Source organism: Morchella sextelata, assembly GCF_020137385.1.
Source record: "Morchella sextelata strain SCLS chromosome Unknown scls_8, whole genome shotgun sequence".
In the NCBI taxonomy this organism is placed as follows: domain Eukaryota; kingdom Fungi; phylum Ascomycota; class Pezizomycetes; order Pezizales; family Morchellaceae; genus Morchella; species Morchella sextelata.
The window spans coordinates 1,018,611-1,044,800 of NW_025408623.1; the positions used below are offsets into that span (position 1 = coordinate 1,018,611).

Genomic DNA, 26,190 nt, shown 5'->3' on the forward strand with positions numbered 1-26,190 from the left:
AAGCCGCATAACTTTCCATATATTTAATGAACAGAATTGTCCTTTGGATCTATAGAATTCCAATAGATGCTCTTGGATATATCGATAGTATACCTCTCTATCATGAGGCCTCGAGGCTTCCTGGTTAATTGGGAGAAGAAATGACAGTTAGTGACGTTGAATATATATATCATATCAATTTTTGTGTCTAAGACTAGATCTATATATACGTAGATGTAGGTATAGGGCTTCCTCCCTATCATAACTCTCATATACGGTTATTGTGGTCTACGAGACCCCAGAGCCCGAGGCGAGCATAGATAACTACCTCGAGGTACATCAATATGTCGTTTAAGTAGTATAGTAGGTAACAAGACGTATGCATTGCAAGCCGACCTTCTCGAGCAATGTAAGTCGATACCTCGAGGTGCTCGAGGCATTCAAGGAAGGACTATATTTAGATCCGTTGTTGGATTGTACTATTTGACCGCCCAAATTAACTATAATGCAGCTGCGAGTATGTAGTACTAGTACTAACTCAAAAGATTCAAGGAACAAATATAGTTTCATGAATTCAATTGATATCTGAGTGAAGGTACACTGGGGACATAAAAAAGATTAGATAGGTACATGTATATAGTTTGTTATACACATATACATATATATAGGCATGGGGAAAATATATATATCACATCATCTCAATTAGCTATCCATTGGAAAGATCACCTTCAATAGTATCATTATCTAAACCTCGAGCGGTAATATGCCTCATGGACCATATCATATACAATCATTATTGTGATGGTTTTAAACTACGTGTAGGCTACATGTAGCTACATGTTATTTATATCAACTAAAACAATTTCTAATCAAAATCACGCGTACGAGGATACATTGTATAAACACATGAGAGATCCTTTACCGGACGGGGTCCGTCCTGGCATGGAACAGTCAACTTAAAGTTATAAAAACGTTCCATAGATCTACTAATTAAAAATTATCAATTTAAGGCTTCGATGCCATGCATACATTAACGATCATGCACATGTATCGATAACAACATATATGTGTATATATATGTAGGTTTGGTAAGATGTGTTTCACGAAACTATGCAGAAGATACTTACACGTATAATATATATATCGATAGATCTTGCTTTTATGTATTCCAGCTAACATTAATTATAACTGTTCTTCATGATATCTTCGGATCTAAGAGTTAGACATTTACGATTCCAATAGAAGTTTCCCAGGAATATCAGCTACATATATTGCCATAATCTGTTCTCGCTAGGTTGCCCAAAAGAATATTAGACCTACAAATATCCAAATCTCAGTCTGTTACCCGTAGGCAGGCACTTGCACACAATGTTATGGTAGCTAGCTATAGGTATGTACCTACATAAGGGGCCTGTAAAAGACATCCCCATGCCCAACCATTCACATGATCGATCACTTACCCGTTAAAGACATGATCGGTACGTACCCAGGCCTAGGGTTTGGAAAGTGATGCATATTTTGACCTAGCAACGCCCAAACGCCCAAACGCCCAAACGCCCAAATTACTATCAATAGCTATATGTTATCATAACAAACACACTTCCTAAATCCAATTCCAGTGCAGAAATTATCTGCACAAAATACCCACTCCCTAAGCAAGAAGCCATTGTTAGACAGCAGAAGCATGTAGCAAAGACTTGGAAAGCATTATTGAATATATGAAGAGATCTGTATATTCATATCAACCTTGAAATAACCCGGAATGTGCATCGGTTTCGACGTTCTGGGTACATATATCCCCTAAAAGGCATATTTGTAGACACCTTTATAGTATCTTCCTGTCAAAGATGATGGCCATGGCCTGGACAGACGTGAATGCCGCGATAAACAACATTGTGCCGGTAAATCTCCCATGATATACTAGATCAGGCAATTAATTTGATAATATGGAACTGTTAATTTGTCATGATAGAATTCTGAAGATATATATTTCGGTCTATCTCCATCCATCGAGCAGACGCGGTGGTTTGTGGTTGAGTATGAGGTCATATACATGGCCACAGGAACTACTCTATCCGAGTGAAATATCATGACGGAGAATAATATATCAATTCAAGTACGTAGTGTATCATATGAGGAAGTAGGAAGTAGACACAATAGGCACACCATCCTTAGTGGGCAGTGGTTATTATTGTAAGGCTTATTAAATTAGACCATTAATGCAGACTCGTATTCGAGTAACGCAGCCCCTATTCGAAGTAGGTACATGTATGTAGGTAAATGTAGGTACTGAATCCATGGTCGCTGGGTGGCCTCGTAACCAGTCAGTCCCGGTTTTGCTTGAGTGGTACCACGTGACTAGTGGACCCAACTGAGTATGTGCATTATAATTGATAATGACACGTAAATGGATTAGAGGTTACGTTAAAAATGTCTTTCTTAGCGCTAATACGGATACATGTAGAGAAAATTCATGTATATACGAGTACATGGAGGCGCACAGAAGAGTAGAGCAGTGTAGGTACGGTACTTGTATCTACAATTGTGGTCATGCAGATTTATGTAAATAAACGGAGTACGGCAGGTCAAATTTAGAAAGGAGCTGCGCAAATTGCAAAGTTTGCCTAAGTCCTGGCAAGTGGGCAGCCGTGATACATGGAGGAGCTGAAAACCAGGGCCAAATGTCTCTGCAAGTGCAGCACGCCCCCCCACACCTTAATAATGCGCGGCTGGTCAAGGCCACCCGCACACCAGAAACCTTATTCTGCAACTAGCCGGGATTGTAACCCAAATAACGCTCTGTGATCATTTCCTTACTCTTGGCAATTTTAACAATGTGTATATACATGTGTAGTAATACACGGTTACACGTATCTACATACATACGTGTAGTTGATACGCATCTACGTACTTGAAAATTTGTCTCATAGTCCTACTTACTGTGGGTATAGGCTTTTGCTGGCCAAGATTCTTCTCGCAGCAAGTACAAGTAAGATAAATACACCGAAAATGTGTTACCTTATAAAATTTAGTAGAGTAGACCAGGCTAATATAAATTCTTGTGTATGTTGATTGTACGGATGTGTAGTAGTGCATGGTGTACTCCAGAATTCACAGAAGACGGTAGATACATTGAAGTACATGTACTTATATTCATATACCACCAGCTATCGCTGTCAAATGAAATGGTGGTACAAAAAAAGAAAAGAAGAGGAAGAGCCACAACCTACACCATGAGCCTATGGATGATCATGAGCCGTGACCAGCCATGCTCGGCGGATCCCGGTAGTCGAGAAGCCAGGACACCCACTACCTAAAATGCGCTTACATATTAGAATTGACTCTTCTTATATCGGGAGATTTCCGGGCTTGGAGAAAGCAAGCTGTCGTCCTCTAGACACCTGCAGCACCACAATCTCCAGAGATCTGTTTCTCGTTAATCGTCACTCCCAAATCTTACTCCTCTCATCCAGGGTATAGAAAATATCCTCTTCATTCGTCTGATAGTCAATTCACCTCTGCTAAATCTCTTGGACCTTTTTATCTCTTAATCTTACTATCTCTACCTGCTAAGTTCTCTATCTTCTTTACCCCAACCATCATGGGTGATATAGCCAGAGTTGATATACAATATGGTGGGAATAAAATGTCACCTGGGTCGTTTGCATCGAGTATATCGCTTGCTATGGTCGCCATTAGCGTTGTGAGCTTTTGTCTAGCTAGGCGGCTCACAAGTGTGCGCGATGTGAGAAATTTGGCCCTGGCTCGGTGGTGTTAGTTTCTTCATCTTAATTACAATCGATTTTCTACTATTTAACTAATTGATAAACTTCATCTACATGTAGTAATTCTGGCTGTATTCTTCGATAGCTGGCTGTTCGTACTGTCCAGTACTATCTTACAAGCAAGCTTTGGTCTCAATAGTAGCCACCAAGCTTGTGATACCGGAATCCTTTTATGCCTTGTTTGCTACCTTAGTTCCAAAGTTCTGTTATATTTCTTCTTGGTTGAAAAGGTATTTGGCATAACTTACTTGATTCCTATTAAATATATGTTGACTTGAATAGGTACATGTTATACGCGGTAACAATGACTCCCGCTGGAAAGACAAGCTGTTCGTATTTAATTGCTTCGGGATGATGCTTCCTTACCTTGTCATCATTGTTTTGACCTTTATATAGTAGGTCATCAATTACTGGTATACCAGCTATTTCGGTCACACTGATATTTTCGTTATATATAGTCGAAATGCTGTAATAACTGAGGATGGAGAATGCAAGATTGGTCTGAAACTTCCTGCTAATATACCACTCCTGATTTTTGACTTCGTCATAAACGTACGAGTTTACTACTCTCTCTATTTTATAAGACTACATTTAGCTGATAATATCGACATTACAGGTTTATTTGACATATCTCTTTTTAAGACCACTACATGGTATGAATTTTGATTCTTAGAGAGGTCCTAATCAAGTGCTTCTGGCGCTAATGTTGTTAGGCCTTTATACATTCAATAATGGGGTCAAAACTAGACAAGCCCGCCTTCATCAAGTTGCCTTACGCACCTTTATCGGGAGTTGTTTGACTCTAGTCTCAACTCTTGGGTACGTCTACGGGATATCCTTTTCCCTTTTTGTTCTAGTGTCTTGTCTGTTTCTGACACCTAGAAAGTAACCTAATATCTCTCATTATACTCCGCGGAAGAGAGCCTGGTTGGGTGTGCTTTGCTGTCTGTAATAGTGACAGTATGTACCCTTTCATCCGACTTGCATAACTTCGATTATTGACCATAGATGTTTTCTAGTCCTTTTCTCAGTATTGGTGCTTCATTGGGTTACCCACCAAGATGATGTGGTTTCACGCACTTCTCGTTGCCACGTATGTCTAAGAACTATTGTAGACCAATATGGGCAATCCTCTATCAGCCAAGGGTCAGCTTTTAGGGATCTAAATCTTGAAAAAAGGACGCCATGCTCTGGGCAAGTCATCACGCAGATTGAGGCGGGTTCAAGTACATGTCGACACCCAGGGTCAATTCCACTTGATGGCATAATGACGCACACCGAATTCACTAGAGACGTAGAAAGTATCGGAGCATCTGAAACGGAGGTAGCAGACAGAAATAATTCAACTGACTACATCCGCGAAGGAGATAAATGAGCTTCTCGGTATCGATCTTGAGGGGGTCCTTGAATCTATTGATGTAACTACAACTCTTTTACTTGGCTCAATTTGAGGACGATATCTGACGACACAGCAGGTTGTTATATGCTTTTTTAAATATAATATTTCGTCTTTCTGGGCTTTGGAGCTATGGAGTTTTATTTTGCTTCTTTCTTCCTACTTATTCGAGGAAAGGTCGTGTTTTTAGTGGTCCTGGGCTTGATTTAGTGCTTATTTTAATTGTTTGTAAAGATGGGGTTTATTTTAATCCCTTACCTTGCACATAGTCCAATTTGTTAAGTAATCAATCAATCAATCAACCTTGCACATAGTCTCGGCAGTTTTAGCGAGTGAGAATTCATAATACAGACCACGTACAAGCTTGAGTCTACCCGTGGCTGAACACTTGAGTACTTGAATCATAAATGGCCCAGCATTCTTATATCTGTGTGGTCAGAATAAAGGGCGTTGCGTTTGCGGCTAGCACGAAACTTTCCGAGTCCGGTTTTCTTAACAGTTGTTGAGCGCTAGTTCTTGTCCTATGCCTCTGCCTCGAATTTTATAAATATGTCGTAGACAGGTAATTTATGCAATAGACATTATGGAAAAGGGATTTTTAAGTGAGCCAAATGATCCAAGAGATACTACAAATAGTGAAGCGGATATCTACTGAGTGGTTAATTCTATTAGATGCTCACCATATCTTGTGTTTGGGCTATGGGTATCCGTCTCGCTCTAACAAATGGCGCGCGAACTAAGCAATAAGAGCCGCTATGGGCCGAGTGATGCCCTGTGATTCACAATCACCCTAAGTTATTTACCCGAGTTCTCTATCAGCAGAGGGTGTAGCCGATATAATATCGAAGGCTACATTTATACGAGAACTGAATGCTTTACTAAAATGAATCCTCTATAATTATCATTGCTACGCAATAGGGTCGGCGAGATGTTTTGACCCTCATGATTATTTACCTAAGCGTATCTTACTACAGGTATAGTTTTAGGACATAACACCTCAAGTGGCTAGTTTATCAGCTAATTGGGATATATTTCTAATAATATATACGATAGAAGGTTTCACAGCGTTAAACGACCCTATGATCTGTCTATATAGTACTACAATACAGTGTTTCTCAAAAATAAGAAGCTAAGCCGTTTTCGGAATTGGACAGGGGTTGATGACAGGGGTGCAGAGGTGCGGTAACAATAGTATTTTTATGGAATGGGAACAGGTTGGGGAGGTAGGGTAACCAAAGAAGAAAAAAACCCGGTTTTCAAGGGATGGGTAACTACACCTTCTTGACCACAAATTTCATTCCCCACCATCTTTCAATTCAATTATCTTAACAAAAAGCATCCATACCTCACAATCATGTCTACTGCCAAATGCTCCCAATGCAAGCATGATAAAGCCATTGCGGAATATGATAGAAACCGCCGCGGTTCTCTTTTGAGATCATGTAGAGATTGTTTGGTATGTATCTCTGCAACAACCAATAGAAACATTATTTGACAATTTGCAGAGAAGACAAGCGGAGATGAGACAAAGACATGCTTCTTTGCGAGCCGGGCAAACAGTAGAAACATTAGAGGTATGTACTATAATACTTAAGAATTGCATCTTATAAATGCTTACAACTTCTGTTGATAGCTATCCCCATCCAGAGCTGTAAGACAAGGAATACGTTCTGCCTTTCCTTGCGCATTTCTCAGTTCCCGTTTACAATGGAAAGAATTGAATATGGGCTCAATGACGATCGTTTGCGAGTCCTGTTCAGCTTTGCATTGGATTGATGAGCGAATTGCAGCAAGTTCAAGGATAAAGCCACGCTTTGAAATCTGTTGTAAAAAGGGAGATGTTCAGCTGTTACCTTTGCAAGCACCACCTCCGTATTTACAATATCTTTTGCAGTCTCCTGATCCGGTTGCAAGAGGATTTCGGACCAGTATTCGTGAATACAATGCTGCACTCACGTTTACATCGGTAAAATATACTGCTGATCAACGGGCTCCAGCGCAAAGTGGTGGTTTGCAATGTTTTCAAATCCATGGAGAGCTTTACCATATGCAAGGACCATTACATCCACAACAGAACGCCTCACCAAGCTTTACACAGCTATACTTTTACGAACCTGAGTATGCAGCTGGTGTACGACATGAGGCACATCCCAACCTTGATCTTACCATATTGCAGAGACTTAACTCGAAAACAATTTCCTGTAAAATTGTGTTTTGCAATGACAGTAAATAAGGCACAGGGACAATCACTTGACATTGTAGGTATCGATTTACGAACTTCATCTTTTACCCATGGACAATTGTATGTTGCTTTGTCAAGGGCAACAGACGTCAATAAGTTACGAATCTTGCAAACAGAGGAGAGGGGTAGGGAAACTGAGAACATAGTGTATCCGGAGGTACTGTTGAGGGGATGAGAGTTGCACATTATAGAATACCCCTTACTGTCTTATATCTTTCAATTGCAGTGAGTTACGGCATTTATTACACTGTTGCAGGAACAAATCAAAGCTTACAATCACATACAACTCCTTGCATAAACTTGCAGAAAAGAAATATCAATTGTAATCAGCTGTAAGATAGTTGCGAGAGTTGCAAACACAAACTTTCTATTGTTAAAGCTATTGGAAATGTTTCTAACTAACTTAGAGTCTGATTACATTTAATCTTCCATTTCGTTCACGATATCCTCAATTGCATCAGCCACTCCCTCCACCGCTATCAAAAGCCTCCACCATTTTTCCTTGGTAGTGGACCGCTTCCTCTTTGCAACTCTCCTATGCCTGTCTGCACCCTCCGCAGTAACTGTAGAAGAGCTTGCAATGAGTGCAGAGCGTTCGCGAGGTTTAATTTCTATTGTATATGTTTGTAAGTCACTGTAAACACATTGTAAGACATTGTAGGAATTGTAAATTACATACCAGGACGAAAATTGCAATATTTGCCTTGGCTATTGTAGTGGCAATTGGTGCAACTACCTGCAAACATACCCTGCACAGTTACACATTCAATAAAAGGGCCCTTACCGTCAGTACAACAGTCACAAACTGCCTCTGCAAGTTCACCCCTGCTGTATCCCAATATAGCCTCAACATTAACTGGCCTTGCCATATTAAGACCCCTGTCTTTCTTAACCATAACAGGTCTAATCCAATCCATACTAGCCAATTTCTTAGCAGTAGCAGTATTGGTAACACCACCCATTACTAATGCCTCAGCAGCTGACTCATGATACTGAATGGGGCGGGTTTCGGAAGGCTTGGCGCCAAGCCTTCCGGATTCGGAAATCTTGGCAGTAGGGGTGCCGGAATCAGAAGGCTTGGCAATCGGCTCGGCGGTATCGGAAGGCTTGGTAATCGGCTCGGCGGTATCGGAAGGCTTGGCAGCAGGGGTACCAGAAGCAGAAGGCTCGGCAGCTGGCTCGACGGTATCGGCTTGCTTGGCAGCTGGCTCGGCAGGAAGCTCGGCGGTTTTAGACCTCTCGGCGTTCTTAGAAGCCTTGGCAGCTCAGGTGCGCTTGGCGGGAGGCTTAGCGATAGGCTTGGCGGTGGCGGTAGGGGTGCCAGAATCAGAAGGCTTGGGAACCGGCTCGGCGATTTCGGTAGGCTTGGCGGTTTCGGAAGACTTGGCAGAAAGTTATGCGGTTTTAGAACTCTCGGCGGTTTTGGAAGCCTTGGTAGCCCGTGTGCACTTGGCTGGAGGCTTGGCAGCCGGGGTGCGCTTGGCACGAGGTTTGGCAGGAAGTTTGGCGGTTTTATTGCTCTTTGCAGACATGATGGGGGTAGTAGTAGTAGACATTGTTTGTGGATGATGAATTGTTTGTTGATGAGGATGAATGAAGTGGATAAGAGAAATTTTCTGGCTCTATTTATTCATCATTGGAGCAACAGTAACCCGCCCAACTTGAAGTTGCAGCAGTAACCCGCTGTAATGGCAACTATGTATTTCGGCTAGGTGATAAAACTGGAATGAGGGAAGGAGGTATTGCGCAGTGGAATTAAGATTTGTAATGGGGATTTCTGTTATGTTCTTTGGGTTTCTATTACGCGAAGGTATTAGTCATCGTTGGATTATGGATGGATATATAAGGGGGCGTTGTTTTGTGTTTTTGTCTGTTTTCCTTCTTCTCTTCTTTCCTTACGTAACCTCTGTATTTATTCCACGAATACTATTCTTTGTCCGCACTACGTCATAGGGCTCCAACCGGTTTATCATACCAGGTAGAGCCACCCCATAGCCCATAGTCAAAGTATACCTTTATATCTACGTCCACGTCCACGTCCACGTCGCTACCTAGGTTGTATTCCTTGGCACCACAGTCTATCGCCTATAGTCCCCGTGATACCCGCCCACTGGCGTGTTTCCAGAACCCTCCTTCGCGGTCGCGAAGTGGCCACTGCTAGTATGCAAGTACTGTAAATTATGGTATTAAGGACAATTGGGCGACGATTAATCGACCCTCACAAAATCTACTTGGCATATCACTGACCTCACTAATGCTGGTGCCAAGAGTCTGGCTACTAAGGGCCCGTGGTTTCAAGTTGGTTGTTTCCGTTACCTGAAGTTCTAGATTATTCAAGTTGTGGTTTTAGTTTTTCTGGATTATTCACCTGTTCGGCTGCCAAAGGCTTTTCGGGTTTTGAAAAACAGGAGGTGATTCTTCAAATTAGTGTTTATTCAATAATCCAGTACTGTTGTGGTATTTGATGCCGAAGAGTACAGAACTATTTCAAAATATAACCACAAAAGTACAGAAAATAACCTAGTGAGTTCAGTCTATCGAATGGACCCGGACGGGGTCTAATTGATCTAATAAATCCTACACCCAAATACTGGCCATCCATTACGTAAGCGTGTCAGCGCCGACGAACTATGGGACAGCAGTGAACATTGTAACATAAATCACTCCCGGTATATATGCGCATTACGCCGGTGCCGCTTATATATTATAAGTGAAAGAAAAGGTTTGAGTAAGTAACTCAGGGTAGACGTTTAATAATGGCGCCACATACAGATGAAGCTTGCGGGACCCAGTTCTCATGGTACATACGTACATAATCATAAAATATAAGAAAACAATACGACGTGGTACTAAGTAACCCAGGCCCGTCAAGCCAACGGCCAGCACGATACTGTGGAAAAGCTACTATGGACTGTCACGGGTACCCCTGCCGCAAAGAACGTTTGGAACCAATTTCTACGATGGAGACACCGATTGGAGAGGAGACAGAGAGACGGAAAGCGAGCCAAGAGAGCTGGGAATGGATCGAGGTAACCTAAGGGAAGAATGACACTGGGGCTAGGACAAGGAAAAGGATAAATTGTTTAGAGACTGCTACAAAGGTTTTATATCTGCATACGCACTTTCTTTGGTTTTGCTTTCATTTTCATTTTCATGTTATTTGGTATGTCAGATATTGTCATAGCCTCCGGGCTGCATACAATTAATGAATTATAAATCAATCAATCAATCAACCCAGGCCCGTCACAACAAATCACTCGATCAAAGAGACAGTCTACTATTATTCGAACCCTTGGTTTCCACGTGATTTCCCACGTGATTGAGCCATTCACATGATGAATTAAACCGACCTAGGGCCAAACCGAATCATTGCGTCATCACCTCGGGTACCATGGTGCATAACATCATTTCTGCCCTGCTTTCCAAACCTAAGCTTTGAGGTGTTAAGCGGCTAAACAATTTTCCGTACAACGGATTAAGCCAGAAAAGAGCCAAGCTCTTGAACACCCAGTATCCATCATCACCCAGCGAGTGACAGCATTGACATAAAATTTAGTATATTTACTTTGACTCCGTAAGTTTCATGTGGAGCGAGCTCCCTATGTATGTACCAAACATTGGGCCCTATCCTGCACCACTCAAACGAGCTGCCAAATATATAGTCAAGGAATAATTGTATGTAAATTGAATACGTGTGCTATTCTCGGTACTGTGGGCAGAGTGAACTTCCTAATACGCCGAGAAATGAAGGATCAATCAAGATTCGATGTCTGAAAGCAAATTCACAAGCTAGCATTGCCCTTGAATGAGAACTGTGTGATCAAAGACAGAAAATGAAATGAAAAGAAAAGAAAACCTTGTAACGAAGAAGATAAGTAAGTAATAAACCAATGCCTCCAGGGGTTTCCCCTTTTGCCTTGAACGCCAGACTAGAAATCTCCTGCGTGGGAGAAAATCAAATTACAAAGAACAGATAGGTTACAGATAGAGGACGAATCATAATGTAGGTGTTGACGGAATTCATGTTAGACACTTCGGGTAGATCTCATGCTGCTGGATCGTAGGTAAAAGTCGTCGGTAGTATTCAAGCGCCTGGCGCCTCAAAACCATTGGCTAAATTCCTAATGGGAATGGTTCTTTAGATGCTAGAATTTTCTATACGAACGTTGAATTATGCCAATATTGAACATACCTTCCTCACCTGCTTTGCAGACCTTTATCTCTCTGCCCCATTCGGACTTTAAAACCTGAGAAGCTGTGATTCGCCTTGTAGGATTAGGATCGAGGATTGAATATATCACATTCCGACATCTCGCCTGAGCATGAATCAGTATTTTTAGATTGGAAGAGGATTTAACTGTAGGCTCACTCGATGCAGATTTTCAATCGGTGCATAGCCGCCCTCGTCTTTCCTTCCCTCCAAGTATTTCTCAAAGAATTCATCCTCGTCTTTCTTCGCAACACGCCATAGATGTCGCCCAGTACGCATTGCCATGTATATAACACCCGTGGCCCAAACATCTACCGCCCGAGGATCAAATTCTTTATCCGTATACTCTTCCGGCGCAATATATGGTGCCGAGCCACACAAGCCACAAGTCATATGGGCTTCTTTCTCCCAGGCCATACGAAAACACTCTCCATTACCAAAGTCAGTAATTTTGAGTGCACCGGTCGTCGTGAGTAGAAGATTCTCTGGTTTGAGATCCCGATGAGCCACGCCCATCTCGTGCATGTATTCCACACCACGCATTAACTGTTTGAAATAACAATCTGCTTCTGCTACGTCAAGTTTCCCCGCCGCAAGAACTAGAGTGTATAGGTCCCCTCCAGCACAAAACTCCATTACTTCACAGTAATCTCCCTTTGCATCCTGTAGTAAGTCAAGGGTATGAATGACATTCGGGTGCCGCAACGAAGATGAGATACAAAACTCAGAGGTCAGTCGTTTGTGGTACTTTCTGGGCGATTCCTGGGGTCGACGGCGAAATTCTTTCACTGCGTACAATTGTTCAGAGTGGCCGTTTTTAGGGTCAACCTTATGCGAGATACGAACTATGCCAAAAGCCCCACGGCCAATGATTTCCTGACATTTTCCATACTTTTCAACAAGCGTAGCTGTAGCATTCGGGCCTCCCTTTTTATCGGTTGCAAGCTTTTCTTTCTCATTTTTGAGTTGATCTACCCAAGTAGACATAAGGCTCAGCCGATCATGTTCGCCGCTGTGATCCTCTTTCCGTTTTCCAACAAGCAAATCCCGAAGCATATCTGATAATTTCTCTTGCCGCTTAGCACTGCGTAGGTGGTGTTCATGAGAGCCATCTGCGAATAATTGAAAACGTTTTTGAGATACGGGAAATATTCCGTTCTTAGCTTCTGCGATCGAGCTCGTGATGGCCGGAGTTTGTTTCTTTTCCGTTAATGATGGTTGCCGAGCAGGGACTTGAGGCCTTTCTCGCTCCCGGCCGCTTTCGTTATCCGAGGTGGCCCCTTCAACGACGTGTCGATCGCGTGAAGCAGGTTTACTTTCGTCCTTGACTTTCCCGCCACTTTGCGAGAACATGCGTTGCAACCTAGAAGATATCGTTTTCTTTTCTCCAGCGGTGGACGGCGTTGCTGTACCTGACGCCGAGGCTGATCCGGGTAAAGAGGACAACCCTGACACTGAGGCGATTTGCCCAGGTATAGGGTAGATAATTGGCGAGGACGCGGCTGAAGGTGTAGCGGAGGAGATGGAGGACGACTGTCGCATATTCGTTGGCGAGGATCGACCGTCAAGAAGAGAAGGAGTTTTATTATTATTATTTGAAGTGATATTCGAGATGGCTGTAGGAAGAGTGGATTGCGCTTGCTTTGCCTGCAGCGGCGGTTCCATCATTGTTATTGATGTAGCAGTAGTATGTGAGGGAGGAGAGTGGGAAAGTGAATGGTGGCGATTGACAAGCTTTTCTGCACTAGATGGAAAAAAACAGTGCTATGGATAGTCGGGCAAAACTTTCCGGAAGCGGGCGAGATTGAAGTTGGAACTGGGACAACGGAGACAGTCACGATGGCGGAGGGAGTGCGGCGAGAGAGAGGAGGACACAGTGAATTGTAATAAAGTTTGAGAAGGAGGAGGGAGGGGAACGTAAAAAGAGGCAATGACGGTGGGGAGAACAAGATGACGGCAGGACAGGAAGAAAAGATGATACAAGAACAGGGAGGGGAAAAGAAAGAGTAAGAAAGGGAAGAGGGGAAGTAAAAGGAGCTGGGGGTAGACAAATGGAAGAAGTTGGAGAGGGTTGAAACTGATTCAAGAATCTAGAAATAACTTGTGTATTGGATTATAAGTGCTCTGGAGGGGGAAAGAAGGAGGCTGTGAAGAGGAGGGGACGCAGGCGAGGATTGGCCAGATGGCGGGGGAGGTTTTGCAGAATTTGTGAGGAGGGGAAATTGTATGAACGAACGACGCATCAGAAACAGACAAGCTGCCACAACGATAACCGATCACAGCTGTGGTCCTACAGATACATGTATGCGCGTGTGGGTAGATGATATTTAACTAATACTAGTAATACATGTTTGAATAAGTCAAGTCTACTAAGTTCATAAACTACATGTACATCCAGTACCACTTATTGCAATACCTACTTATGTGTGTAGTGCAGATGCAGCCAGAGATGTAGGTATGTATGTACATGTAGGTATATGTATCCATAGTCCCCAAAAAGCGGGTGGGTTTAGTACGAGGGTGCTGTAATGCTACGGTATTTATACAATTCCGTATTGCTATAGTGCCTGTGTAGGTACATAATTAAAGGCTGAGACTCGTGTGACTGATCAATGGATTGGAGCTGGTTTTGATAATACAGTAGTACATGTTCCGTTGTAATGATGACAGTGATGAAGGGCTAGTCGTATCATTAACCTGTGTTTTTGCAACTTCAAATATGAAGCACTCGGTTCATACCCATTTGTTAGAAGTACTGTATCATAGAAGTCAATGAGGAAGAGCCTATGGTTAATTTCATGTATACCCGTAACTAATGCGCAGAATTTGCATGTACTGATAGATACAGTTTCTGCCGAGAAGTCTATAGTAGTGGACAACTTCCCGTAGGCTATGGGATGGTTCTATCGATTCTATCCGTTCTATTATATATCGACCGTTGAAAAATGATTGCTTCGGATAGGATAGAGAAAGTTGAAATCTTATTCAATCAAAGTATTATTTCATTGGGACGAGGATGAGAGAAGTTATAGAACCTGGAAGTCGGATAGAAAGTCTTCTATTGACTACCTCCAATACCTAACAAGGTGGACTTTAATTCATTTCGTAAGGTCAGGAGAGAAAGGATGAGAATATATAAAAAAAAACTGGAATATGTACGATGTATGTACATACATGGACGTGTGGTTTTTCTTCTACATAGATGTAGAAAAAGTACCATCGAATACCTAAACTTTGGTACTCGTGCCAACGAATGTTCGGCTTACAAGGGTCGATTTAACGTTGTAACAAACGTCCGCATCCACCTTGTTGAATAAGGAAGTTGGGCACAAGGCCGCCCTGTCCAGATATCCACCGTCTAACATAAATCGCTCATAAATACGTTGAGTTACGTGAACAGGCAAGTGTGCATAATTCATTCCCGCAACTGCGGCACAAAAAGCTAGAAAAGATATCGTCGCTTGCGATAGGTTTTCGGACTCATCGGCAATAGCTCTCCGATAAATTTCCAGAATTCTTAGGGAACCTTCACCGCCTACATGTACACATTCAGCGTAAAGGTATTGGTTAACGCTTTTGCATATACTCCCAATGAACATTACAAATAGAAACCCTCGTGCTAGAAAGTTTGCAAACTTCTTTGCAAAAACTATGGGTCTTTGAACTTGTACAAATATCCTTCCAATTCTAAAAGAAAGAAATTAGAATCTCCAGTAACGAGTTTCCCTTATAATGTCTGTACATTATTGAACCATACCATAACAATGGTACTATGCTCGTATTTCAAAACCAGAGAATGAGGTATTCTTTCGCCCAGATCCAAAATGAAATTAATAAGTAATTGATACTATATTAATTATCCAAATATGGCATCAATTACTTATAAATGAGACTCGGTTTATTCCACCAATTTCGTAAGGTAAACATTCGCCGTTTGACCTTGCTCTCGATGTATGCGTGCGACATCATTTCGATATGCTTCTTCGTATACATTCTCATTTGTAAGTGCAGGCGATTCACTGACAAACTCGGTATCCTCAGGCATATGGTAATCACTTCCAGTACCAATGTGAAGCAGCAGTGGTGGTTCATTAAAGGGGGAAACGGCCTGAGCTTTCCCTCCGTTTTTCTTTATCAAACTCCCTTCCATATCAGAATCAATAGGATCAGTAGTTTTGACGTTGACACAATTAACATCGTCTCTTTGTTCGGATTCCTCAGGTAGATATTCGGACATGTCCGTATCTTCAAGCTCGATAGCCGAGTCCAACCGCCTAGGTTTATCTGGCAAAGCCTTGGCAACGCTCTCCATCGATATGGCCTTGCTCTCGCCAGATACTGCTAGCTTTTGCTCAAGATGCTTCCTGTTATCCGTGTTTAAACTTCTAGATCGCTGTGGTAATTTATCGTTGCTTAGGTCTGATATAGAGTGCGTGTTATCCGGCGAACGCGATAGGGGCCCTTTTGAGCGTCTAAACGTTAGACGCTTAAGTTTTTTGACAGCCCTAACCTAGATTCTCGTATTAATACAGTTCACCCTAGAATATAGGCGTCAAAAACATACAACCGCCATAACGTTTCGGATACTTTTAGTAATGGCCGACGCCATTTCCTGTTCACTAGGTGAGGAGATGACATTTGAGGTGTTTTCCTCTGCGGATAACAGCATATCCTCCCCGCCCCTGGTAACCCACGGATGTTCCTTTGAAAGAATTAGAGGCTTACGTTAAAGCTGGTATATGGTGATACTTACCCGCAATTCTGACATAGTTATTCTCTGGTCAGGGTTCTTTTCAAGAAGCCGTAGTAGAAGATTCGCGAGAGTTGGATCTAAATTTTCGGGGATGAATACTCTGGAATTGGAAAAGGTTAATAGAAGACGGTTCGCGAGGTTCTTTGGAAATCCTTACTGCTCGTTCTTGATAGCTTCGTATAGTTCAATGACGCCAGAGTGATTGAATGGAAGCTGGCCGAATAACAAGCAATAAAGGGTCACCCCCATAGACCAGATATCCGCAGCTGTTCCGCTGATATCTCCATGACCGGCATAACAAAGCTCTGGGGGAAGAAAAGCAGGGCTGCCCGCTGATTTGGCCGTCATCATTGGCGACCTTTTCTCGAACATTTCGCTCACGCCAAAGTCCACAATCTTTAAAACATCATCTTTCGACAATAGTAGATTATCAGGCTTGATATCACGGTGTACAATTCCTTGAGAGTGTACTAGAGAATAGTGAGTATATCATATCATAAAATGATGTGAGAGGATGGGACCCCACAGTATTCAATTCCTAGAAGCATGTCCCGAAACCATAGCCTGCACTTCTCCTGCGAGTAGGGTTCAGCTACTTCATCCAAACCGACTTTCATAATCACGCCCTTTTCACACATTTCCAAAACGATGTACAGAGAGTCACCCTCAGGATCATCCAGGACTTCAATGAGTTGAGCAACGTTTTCGTGGTCCAGTTTTTTTAGAATTGCAATTTCCTCTCGAATTAAATAGAGAGGGTTGCCGGCCTCTTCTTGGTTATGAATGTCAGAAGCCGATTGCTTGTGCGAAGGCATGGCGAGCAGTCCACCCCTTCGTTGGGCAGCGTGGGGTCTTCGTAAGATATGGGACTGGGATCTCTTGCGAAGACGAGATTTTGAAAATTCTTTCATCGCCTGATAATGAAAAAAACCACATTTAGCAAGCTGAACGAATACAACCAGGAGCGTAAATATTGGCTTAGATAAAGGCGAGAGGTCTCACATATCGCTTCCCCGTCTGATCCTCTACTAGGTGGACGGCGCCGAATGATCCACGGCCTATCTCTTGCTTAATAGTATACCTAAGAATCAACACTTTGTAAGAAATGAGCATATTAAGTTTTGTGTGGTGACTAGGCATACTGATTTATCCGAGCACCCTGCCCCCCGTCTTCCTCGTCATCGTAAGTTAGACACGCATTCAATGTTTCGCGTATCGGTGGTCTACCGACTGAGGCTGTTCTTTGGTGGTGTCTCAGTGGGGACTGAAGTGAAGGTGTAGAAACATGCCGGACCACAGGGTGTCTAATGGGCTGTGACTGACCCTCAGAGCCATGAGCGTTATCGATAGCGGGGTTCTGAGGTGTGCCGGTGCAAGTGTCCCTCACCACACCTGGGAATGAAAAGGCAGGAGCAAAGGCAGATATGCCCATGAGGAAGGCAGTTGTACAGGATGAAGGGAATATGGAGCGAGAGCGAGAGTAGAGAATACCGCAGTAGTCTAGGTCTAAGCTGTGTATAATCGATAGGTATTAGATAGGGTAGCAGAAGCTATTGATACTAGGTGATACAGGCACATACGCACCTATCAAGGACGATGTTTAGATTACCTAGCTTACTCAGATAGGAAAGTCTCTTGGCACAGCAGGTGACGGCAGCGGAGAAACCCGTTCTTTCCAGTAATACGAGTGATACATTGTGAATCGGGTATTTTAGTTCTGGGCAGCGCGGTGTTGATGGTTGCGCTAGAAGTACCAAACCATACATAAACGCAAAGAGTTTACGCTTTGCTGAATTGGAATGATGAGGATAAACCGATTAACGACCCTGGAAGAGGGTGGGATAGACCCTGGCCATGTGGAGGATTTCGTTTGTCTATTTACGTTTGATGGTTTGATTATTATTTTCTTTCCTTCCGATTCTGTCCTCTATGATAACTTTCATATGTTTGATTTTCGAGTATTGTTTAATGGTTTGTTTCTGTGTTTTGTTTTATTTTCTTTGATTTTTAAGTAACGATATGGCCGGGGATATGGGTTTCTTTCTTTGTACGCCATACCCGGACTCGGGTGCAAGCAGTATGAATTGTAAATAAATAAATAAATAAATAAAGAGTTTACGCATAGACAGTTTGAGGAGAGGCGAAATCATGAGTAATCACTTGGATGTTGCATGTATTTCTTTAGATTTTACTTTGTAATGGAGGTCTCTCCTAAGAAAAATAGAATAGGATAGAATAGAGATGGCCATGCAAGATAGACAATCAGGTTGCAGATTATTCAAAGATACTATCGCTAGAACTCAATAATCTTTAAGGGCTCTGCTACTGATAAGAACTTGGTTTTTCTTTCTGATGAAGACTGAAGAGAACAGGACTGAAAGGCAAGAATGAGTCTGAGTACTTATACTCCGAAGACTTCTATTCTCTGCTCCTAACTCCTTATTAAGTTCTGTTGAAGCCATTCCTCGATCCAGGAGACAATACATCAGCAAAAAATGGGTTTCCCCAAGACGAATTCCGGCACCCAGATGCCCAAATTCGTCTTTTGCCCCCAAGACCTCGTCTTTTGGCTCTGGGATCTCGTCGTATGTCCCGCTATTTTTGGCCGCCCGTCATTCGACCACAAAACGTTGTCCATTTAGAGCTCCAATTACGAAACCGGTCGTGCGACCTCATTAGCTCGTCTTTTGAATCAATCTATCCTACGCTTGTCTTATGCCAAATGTCCCCGTCTTCACTACCCGTCAAAAGACGAAGATGGCTCAATTGGGAAATCCTCGTCATTTGACTCGGACATAATTCTGTCCAAAATCCAAGTCCAATAATCACTTCGTCTAAAATACAAACTCTAATGACCCCCGGGCCCGTCTAATACCTTCCACCTAATATGTACAATACAATCTAGTGCGTCGAATATCCACTGTTTAACATGTCTAAGGACTCCCGCCTAATTCCCGTTTGTCTTCCCCGTTCGTCATAATCCCCCCTGCCCAAAACCTATCGTCAGAAGTCCACCTGTCTAAAGTCTCTTGTCTGGTGTTCATGTCGTCAGTATCATTATAAAAAACTCAGTCCAACGTCCCGTCTTACTTCAGTAAATTGATCCGTATGTCGATAGATCGATCGTACTATTGATAAACCATCTATTGTTCGTAGATGACGTCGTCTCAGGCACCAAATGAGCGGCGCCCAAAATGCTTTTTATGTTTACTACCCATATATCGTCAGGAGAGCTTGAGCAGCGTGATACCCTTATTAGCCCGTGGTCGACGTTGGGGTTTCCATTGAAGTCCGGCTTCAATGGTTGTATCGCAGCCAGAAGTCTGGCCCCCCTTCGTCTTGGGTCCCTGAGCTTAAAGACCGCAAGCAGCCTTGCTGGGCATAAACCCTGCAAAGCGTCCAGGTCAGCCGGCTTTTGACGAAACCAGACCCAGTCGTTGCGCGCGTTTCCCCGTCTATAACCTGACGTTCCCGTCGTACGAAGTGTGTGAATTGTCCTCTCGTCGCCCTCGCCGTGCAAAAGGACGGGTACGTTGAGCTGTTTGAATGTGTTTACCCGCCAGCTATCGATGTCTTCGGGCATATCTTCGTATCCAAGACATAGCTCCCTCCTGAAATACCGCCGGATGTAATACCCCAGTCTCTTTGTAGCACCTGCGATATCTACACTACCGACATTTGTTAATTTGACCGGGCATTTGACCCACCTCTTCTCCACCCTGGTGTCGCTTGGTAAATAGACCAATGGCGCGATATCCTGCGCTTGAAACGCCGGGTCGTCCTGAGGGTCTCTAAGATCCCGTCTTGCAGCTTGCATCCTCCTCCTCAGACGTGGCTCTAAGACGTCGAGATTGCCGACAAGCTCAGTGGTCGAAAAACCGTCCCGGGCAATTTGTAGAAGATTTAATTCGCAAATGGAAAACGTATAATCACGGTTAAACGTCCGAAGTATCTCCATTGCGGGATCGACGCGATTGCTCCGACGATACGGTATTTTGATCTGATCCCTGTGGGCTGACTCGCAAGACTCCGTCGAATAGTCCGGAATATTGCCGTATTGACGAATGTGCTCTGCGAAATGGCCCATGAGGTGTATCTTGGGGAAGTTGAAGTGGGATTCTGCTCGCAAGATCTCGTCGGTTTCCACCTGGAGATTTAGCCTTTGGTCTGCGATAACCCTTCGTCTTTGGCCTAAAGAGTCGTTTAGGCCTGCTAACTCGACGTCGTATTCCCCGCGCAATTCCCTCCGTCGTTCCGCCACAAGTCTGTCAGTCTCTCTAGTCGCGCGATATTTCCTGAAGATATCCTTCGTCCTATGGAAAGCCTTTAGGTAATTATCCAACATGTCTATCGTCAGCTCGTTATGAGAACGATGCTGGGCGACTAGTGCCCAGTCGACCAATGCCCGGACGCATTGAAAGGCTTTCTTGAATGGCTCTGCCTGGGCAGATGACGGATTCCTGAGGGCAGACGCCAGGGCTGGTAAGATTATTTTCTGAAAATTACGCATCTCCTTCCCTTGCCATTGACTGACCGCTTGATAAGGCTTCGTCGGTGGGGTAAATCCAGGGTAAGGTGGCATGCTCGTCCATATGGCGTTGAATTCATCCAAACGACCATGTTCCTTCAGGAAGTCTTCCAGCCACTCCATAAGATGTTTCAGGATTCCCAAGTATACCACGTGCAGCATGTCTGGCTTATGGAGGTCGTAGGCTTGGACGAAGGGGAGATTCCAGAAAGGGTTGTACAGAGGTCGTAAACCACGAGAATCGAACCACTTGGTCAGCGTCTTCAGCTCCCGCCTTTCGTCTCTCGTCGGATTCTCCAGTACCTTCAGCGCCCTGTACTGAGGATACATTCTCTTGTATTCGTCCTGATCACGAGGGTAGGTCTTGAGCGGTTCGGCTTCGTATTCGCCCAGTCTATTGACGGGTATCTCGCACTTGGGGCACAAGTTGAACTTGGTATTCAGAATATTGCAGCTCTCCATGTGGTCCGAAAGCCATGCCGTCAGAATCGGCCAACAACGTCTCTCGTACCCGTCTGAGCAGCCCATTAAGACGCCGAGCCTTTGGTCAAAGTGCAGCAGAGGCTCCAGTATAACTGACATGACTCTCCTCAGCGTCTCCGCCGCCCAGGACCGGAGTCTCCCCTTTGACGTCGCGTCGCCAATTATCTTAGGAGGTATTGGCAATAGTGCGAGTAGCAAATGCGCCTTGGTCGACGGCTTGGATCGTACTTTTCCCGGTATATTGCCTATCGTCATATATATCGGCCAGGTCTTCTTGTCTCCGGAGAAGTTTGTCAGATGCGTGACGTCGGAGCTGCAGATAATCGGGACAATCGTGGCCCCGGTAGGAAGTCTTTCCTGCATATTCCACCACTAGTCCGCTGTATGCATCTCGGAATAGAGTTGATATCCGTCCGCGTCGTAAACCCTCTCCGGCCGATAAACCATGCTCGACTTGTAGCAACGTTGACCCAAGAGATACCTCGCGCATTCGACCGGATTCCTGTAATATAAGTCGGTCGTTCTTCCAAAGCCGTCCCCGACAGTCCCGTATTGAAAGTTAGGTGGGGAGCCCGTCATTTTGTCGAGCTGGTTCTGGAAAGTATAAGCGGACTGAAAGGAACGCTCGTTCTTTGTCGTCTTGTGCAACCCCTCATTGAAGTAGGCGTCAATTGATGTAGAGGTCAGCTTGTGCTCGATAAAGAAACGAGCCAATCTCCATTCCGCCGCGTCTTTGAACGGTGCCCAGGGCTTCCAATTCTCTTCCATATAGTCCCGATAGCCCTGGACCCGACCTAGTCTTTGTCCACTGTTGGGTAGGTATGCTGTGGCCCTTTGATTATCGTCAGCTTGCTCTGAGATCGGGGGGGCGATCGCCGCAGGGCCATCGTCGTCGGAGTCAGGGTCAAAGTCGGATTCCGCCTCAGAGTCGGCTTCTGAGTCTGTAGAATCGTCCGAGCCATCAATTACCAGAGTAAGCGTACCAGGCCCGGCGTCTGGCAGCGTAGTTTCGTCTTCTAAACGCTCATCCTCAGGCGCATCGTCACCGCCATGATGCCGGTAAATATGTCTTGCAAGATGTCCCGCGCGACGGTAATACCTTGGGCACAGGGGGCAAGGTGTGGATGACATCCGCTTTCTTGATCAGTCGTGATGGTCTTTTGGCTTGTCGTGCGCGTCTTTTGCTTCGTCGTATGCCTCATTCTCGCGTTCACTGGCACTGGTATCGAGTGGGTTTATACTGCTGAAATTCTGACTGAGCAAAATGACCACTGTAGCACAGACCGACGATCGTTTCCCCGGGGTCGTCAGCCGCGAGCCAAGCTTTGCCAAGCACATGCGACCTGACATCATTCATCACAACGTCGTCTGACCTCACCACCAACAGTTGCAAACCTCCGTCAAAGCACTCGTGTTGGTTCATTCATTAACCTAATCCGGCGACGATGAGCCTTTGTTTGTCGTCCCCTGCCTTGTGTATATGGTTAGGCGTTACGAGTTGCCGATTCCAGCACACCCTCACGATGGTAATTCGCACAGTCTTTGTTCTATATAAGGGTCTAAATACCCCGTTGTTTCCCCGGAGTCTATCCTCCTGAAGGCATCCACCAACGGTCAACCGTCTTTTGACCACCTTCCTAACGCAACTGACTACAATGGTGGGAACTCGGTCGGGTAAGAACAAGTCGGCATTAGCCCAAGCGGGAAGGTCATCTCCGAAGAAAAGAATGGAATGGGCCGATAAGGAGGGCCCCTGGGTTTTGTCGATTAGCAGAGCAGAGTGCATAGCAGAGGTAAGATTTCTATCAAGTCCTATATCTCTCGCCCTCTGACGCCCGCCAGGGGTATGCGAAAAAGAGCAAATTTACTGGCGCCGAAGTTAAGTCCTTGCTCGGCATTACGCCGGCCCAATGGAGGAACATGTTCGAAGCTGTGCACGACTACTTTGTCGAGAATGCGATTGCCAGCAGAACTATGGCAACAGACGAGCAATGGGACGAGGCCGTGAGACTCCTGCTCAGTTATCCGCCCTGGAATAAATTCAGACGCCTGCTTCAACAGCCGGAGGAAGATTGCACCTTACAAGGGGCCTTGATCAAAGTCTGTGTGAGCAGTACACTCCAAGATCTTGCCAAACGTAAGTCTGCTGAGGATAGAGAGAAGTTCTCTGAGGCACTCAAAGAGAAGGAGCGTGCGGCGAAGTCAGCGAAGGCGAAAGCAGCGAAGAAGAAGGAGACCAAGGGGAAGGCGACCGACACAAAAGGCAAGGGCAAGCAGCGGGAGATGGCGCCAACTCGCAGTTCGACAAAGAGGAGCAAGCAGGCCCAGGCGCCTCTGCCCGACGACGAGGACGAGGTCTACCCTGACATTGACGAATTTGCCTCGTCGGAAGACGAAGCGGAGAAGCCGGGGGACAAGGCAGACGTCGGAGATGAGACGGACGACGAAGAGACACCCGAGGAAGCCGACGAGCCCTTCTCGGCGAAGACCCGGAAGGTCGAAAGGGCACCATATCTTACTGATCGGCCTATCGGCATTTCGCATTGTTTCCCCTCCAATGTAACGGGGACTATGGACGTAGGAACTATGAAGCCAAAGAATACAACCGAGGCGAAGACGTTGACGTAGGAGGTTCGTGGACTATGGACTATGGGGCCGAAGGGTACACCTAAGGCAAGAACGAGGACTGTGGACTATGGAGCCGAGGTATGCTACCAAGGCGGGAACGTGGACTATGGACTATGGATGGTCGTACCTGGTCTAGTATACCGGGTAAACCTTATGACGTAGTGCGAACCAAATAGTATTCGTAACTGTAAAGTACAGAGGTTGCGTAAAGAGAAAAGAGAAAGAAAGAGAAACAAGAAATCACGAGACAACGCCCCCCTTATATATCCATACCCTATCCCAATGCTGACTCATACCCTCGCGTAACAGAAACAGAAAGAACATAATAGAAACTCGCTTTACTAAACACAACCACACTACATAATCCTTCTCCCTTGTACCCAGACAACTCACATAGCCAATCCGACTAGCTGCCGTTACAGACCACTCCCCCCTCTACGGCCTATCTCCTGGTAGGCTTAGGCTTCCGTGGGTATCGTTCGTGAAATCGTTTGACAATATCGGGCGAATGTTCGACATCCGACAATGGCTGCCACGAAGCTTCGTCATAACCGGCATACTTAACCAAGTATTCAAATCTTCCTCGACGATCCCTGGAATCCAAAATATTCTCAACTTCCCACTCCTCCTGTCCTTCAACTTCGACCGGCGGTGGTGGTAACTGTTGTTGTCCTGGTAAAGGATCGTTTGCTGCAGACGACAATAAAGAGACATGGAATACGGGATGAACTTTCATAGAACGAGGGAGTTCCAACTCATAGGCATAAGGATTAACGATCCGCTTCACGATATATGGTCCAATGCGTTTCCAATCGAGTTTCTTCGAAGGGCGTTTAGTGAGGACATGGCGTGTTGATAAGAAAACTTTATCCCCCACACGATAGTGAGGGGCAGGAGTCCGACTCGTATTGGCCGACTCTTCTTGAATCCTTTGTGCTCGGTACAACTCATCTCGTAGAAAATCTAATACCTCCTTCATCTCCCGTGCAATACCATTAGCCTGATCCTCTGCTGTCGTCCTACCATGTTCCAAAGGACCGAACGTCATTCTTGGATTTTGTCCTGAATTGGCAAAGAAAGGAGATATCTTTGTTGTTTCTGAAACGTGATTGTTGGTCGCAAATTCAGCCATTGGTAACCATCGAGTCCAGTCATCTTGTTGATAGGAAACATAACTCCGAAGGTACTGTTCCATCATGGCATTAATCCTTTCCGTCTGCCCATCCGTCTGAGGGTGGAACGCGGTAGAAAACTTTGGTGATATTTCCAGACGGTCGCAAAGAGACCTCCAGAATTCCGCAACGAATTGTGTCCCTCGATCGGATACCATAGTATCGGGTAACCCATGTAATTTCCAAACATTATCAATATACAGTCTCGCTACTTCCCTTGAGTCCGCCTCCTTTGTTGTTGGTATTAGGTGTCGCATCTTAGTTAACCTATCCACCACGACCAAGATTGCATTGTATCCATCGCTCTCCGGGAGGTCGGTAACAAAATCCATTGACACATCCGTCCATGGTCCATCGGGTATTGGCATCGGGCGGAGTACTCCATAGGGTGCATTGCTTAGTGCCTTGCTACGGGTACACACATTGCAATTCCGAACATACTGATCGATATACTTCCGCATTTGTGGCCAGTAATACTCTCGATTCAGGAGTTCCAAAGTCTTCGCTCTGCCTGGATGACCTGCCGATGGTTTGTCATGATACTCTTTTAGAAGTCTTAGCCGAAGGTCATTGTCGTCGGGTACATAGAGTGCGCCACGGTAAAGTAGCCGACCGTTGTTATCTTCCGTGCATTCGGCAAGCGAGATCTTATTCGAGTGACGGACGCCATTCCGAAGCATCGCGAGTACTTTGTTCGGGAAACTGTCAACTTGGTAAGCATTTAAAAACAACTCTTCTACAGTGGACATTCCTTCAGCGGATTCATTTGAAAAAGAACCCGCGAACAAACTTAGCTTTGAATCCAAATTTTTCCGCTTCAAAACCACCTGGCTTTGATGCGTCAACCGTTCATCCCCCTCCTTAGGTAGGTCACCCGACCTCCTAGTCAATGCATCCGGCTTTGCCCCTTGTTTCCCTGGTCTAAATTGAATGACGAAATCAAAACGTGAAAGAAATTCCGACCAACGGGCTTGTCGACGGTTTAATAGCTTTGTTGACATAAAATATTCGAGG

General features: G+C 44.7%; 4 protein-coding genes across 4 annotated transcripts; 1 reads left to right on the forward strand and 3 right to left on the reverse strand.

The window, feature by feature from the left end:
- Positions 1-6,514: 6,514 nt before the first annotated feature.
- H6S33_012497 (uncharacterized protein) lies at positions 6,515-6,936 on the forward strand (the record flags this gene model as incomplete). The annotated part of the gene is made up of 3 exons (XM_044843854.1): positions 6,515-6,584; positions 6,666-6,734; positions 6,794-6,936. The coding sequence occupies 3 exons, from the start codon at positions 6,515-6,517 to the stop codon at positions 6,934-6,936; spliced, it is 282 nt and encodes a 93-aa protein (XP_044695146.1).
- Positions 6,937-7,822: 886 nt separating this feature from the next.
- H6S33_012498 (uncharacterized protein) lies at positions 7,823-8,958 on the reverse strand (the record flags this gene model as incomplete). Its single annotated transcript, XM_044843855.1, has 3 exons — positions 7,823-8,013; positions 8,187-8,666; positions 8,814-8,958. 3 exons carry the CDS (start codon positions 8,956-8,958, stop codon positions 7,823-7,825), a joined length of 816 nt encoding a protein of 271 aa, XP_044695147.1.
- Positions 8,959-11,738: 2,780 nt separating this feature from the next.
- On the reverse strand, positions 11,739-13,280 carry H6S33_012499 (uncharacterized protein; the record flags this gene model as incomplete). Its single annotated transcript, XM_044843856.1, has 1 exon — positions 11,739-13,280. One exon carries the CDS (start codon positions 13,278-13,280, stop codon positions 11,739-11,741), a length of 1,542 nt encoding a protein of 513 aa, XP_044695148.1.
- A 2,230-nt stretch (positions 13,281-15,510) lies between these two features.
- Positions 15,511-17,797, reverse strand: H6S33_012500 (uncharacterized protein; the record flags this gene model as incomplete). Its single annotated transcript, XM_044843857.1, has 7 exons — positions 15,511-16,122; positions 16,177-16,314; positions 16,366-16,465; positions 16,523-16,835; positions 16,892-17,279; positions 17,368-17,446; positions 17,508-17,797. The coding sequence occupies 7 exons, from the start codon at positions 17,795-17,797 to the stop codon at positions 15,511-15,513; spliced, it is 1,920 nt and encodes a 639-aa protein (XP_044695149.1).
- Between the last annotated feature and the right edge of the window lie 8,393 nt (positions 17,798-26,190).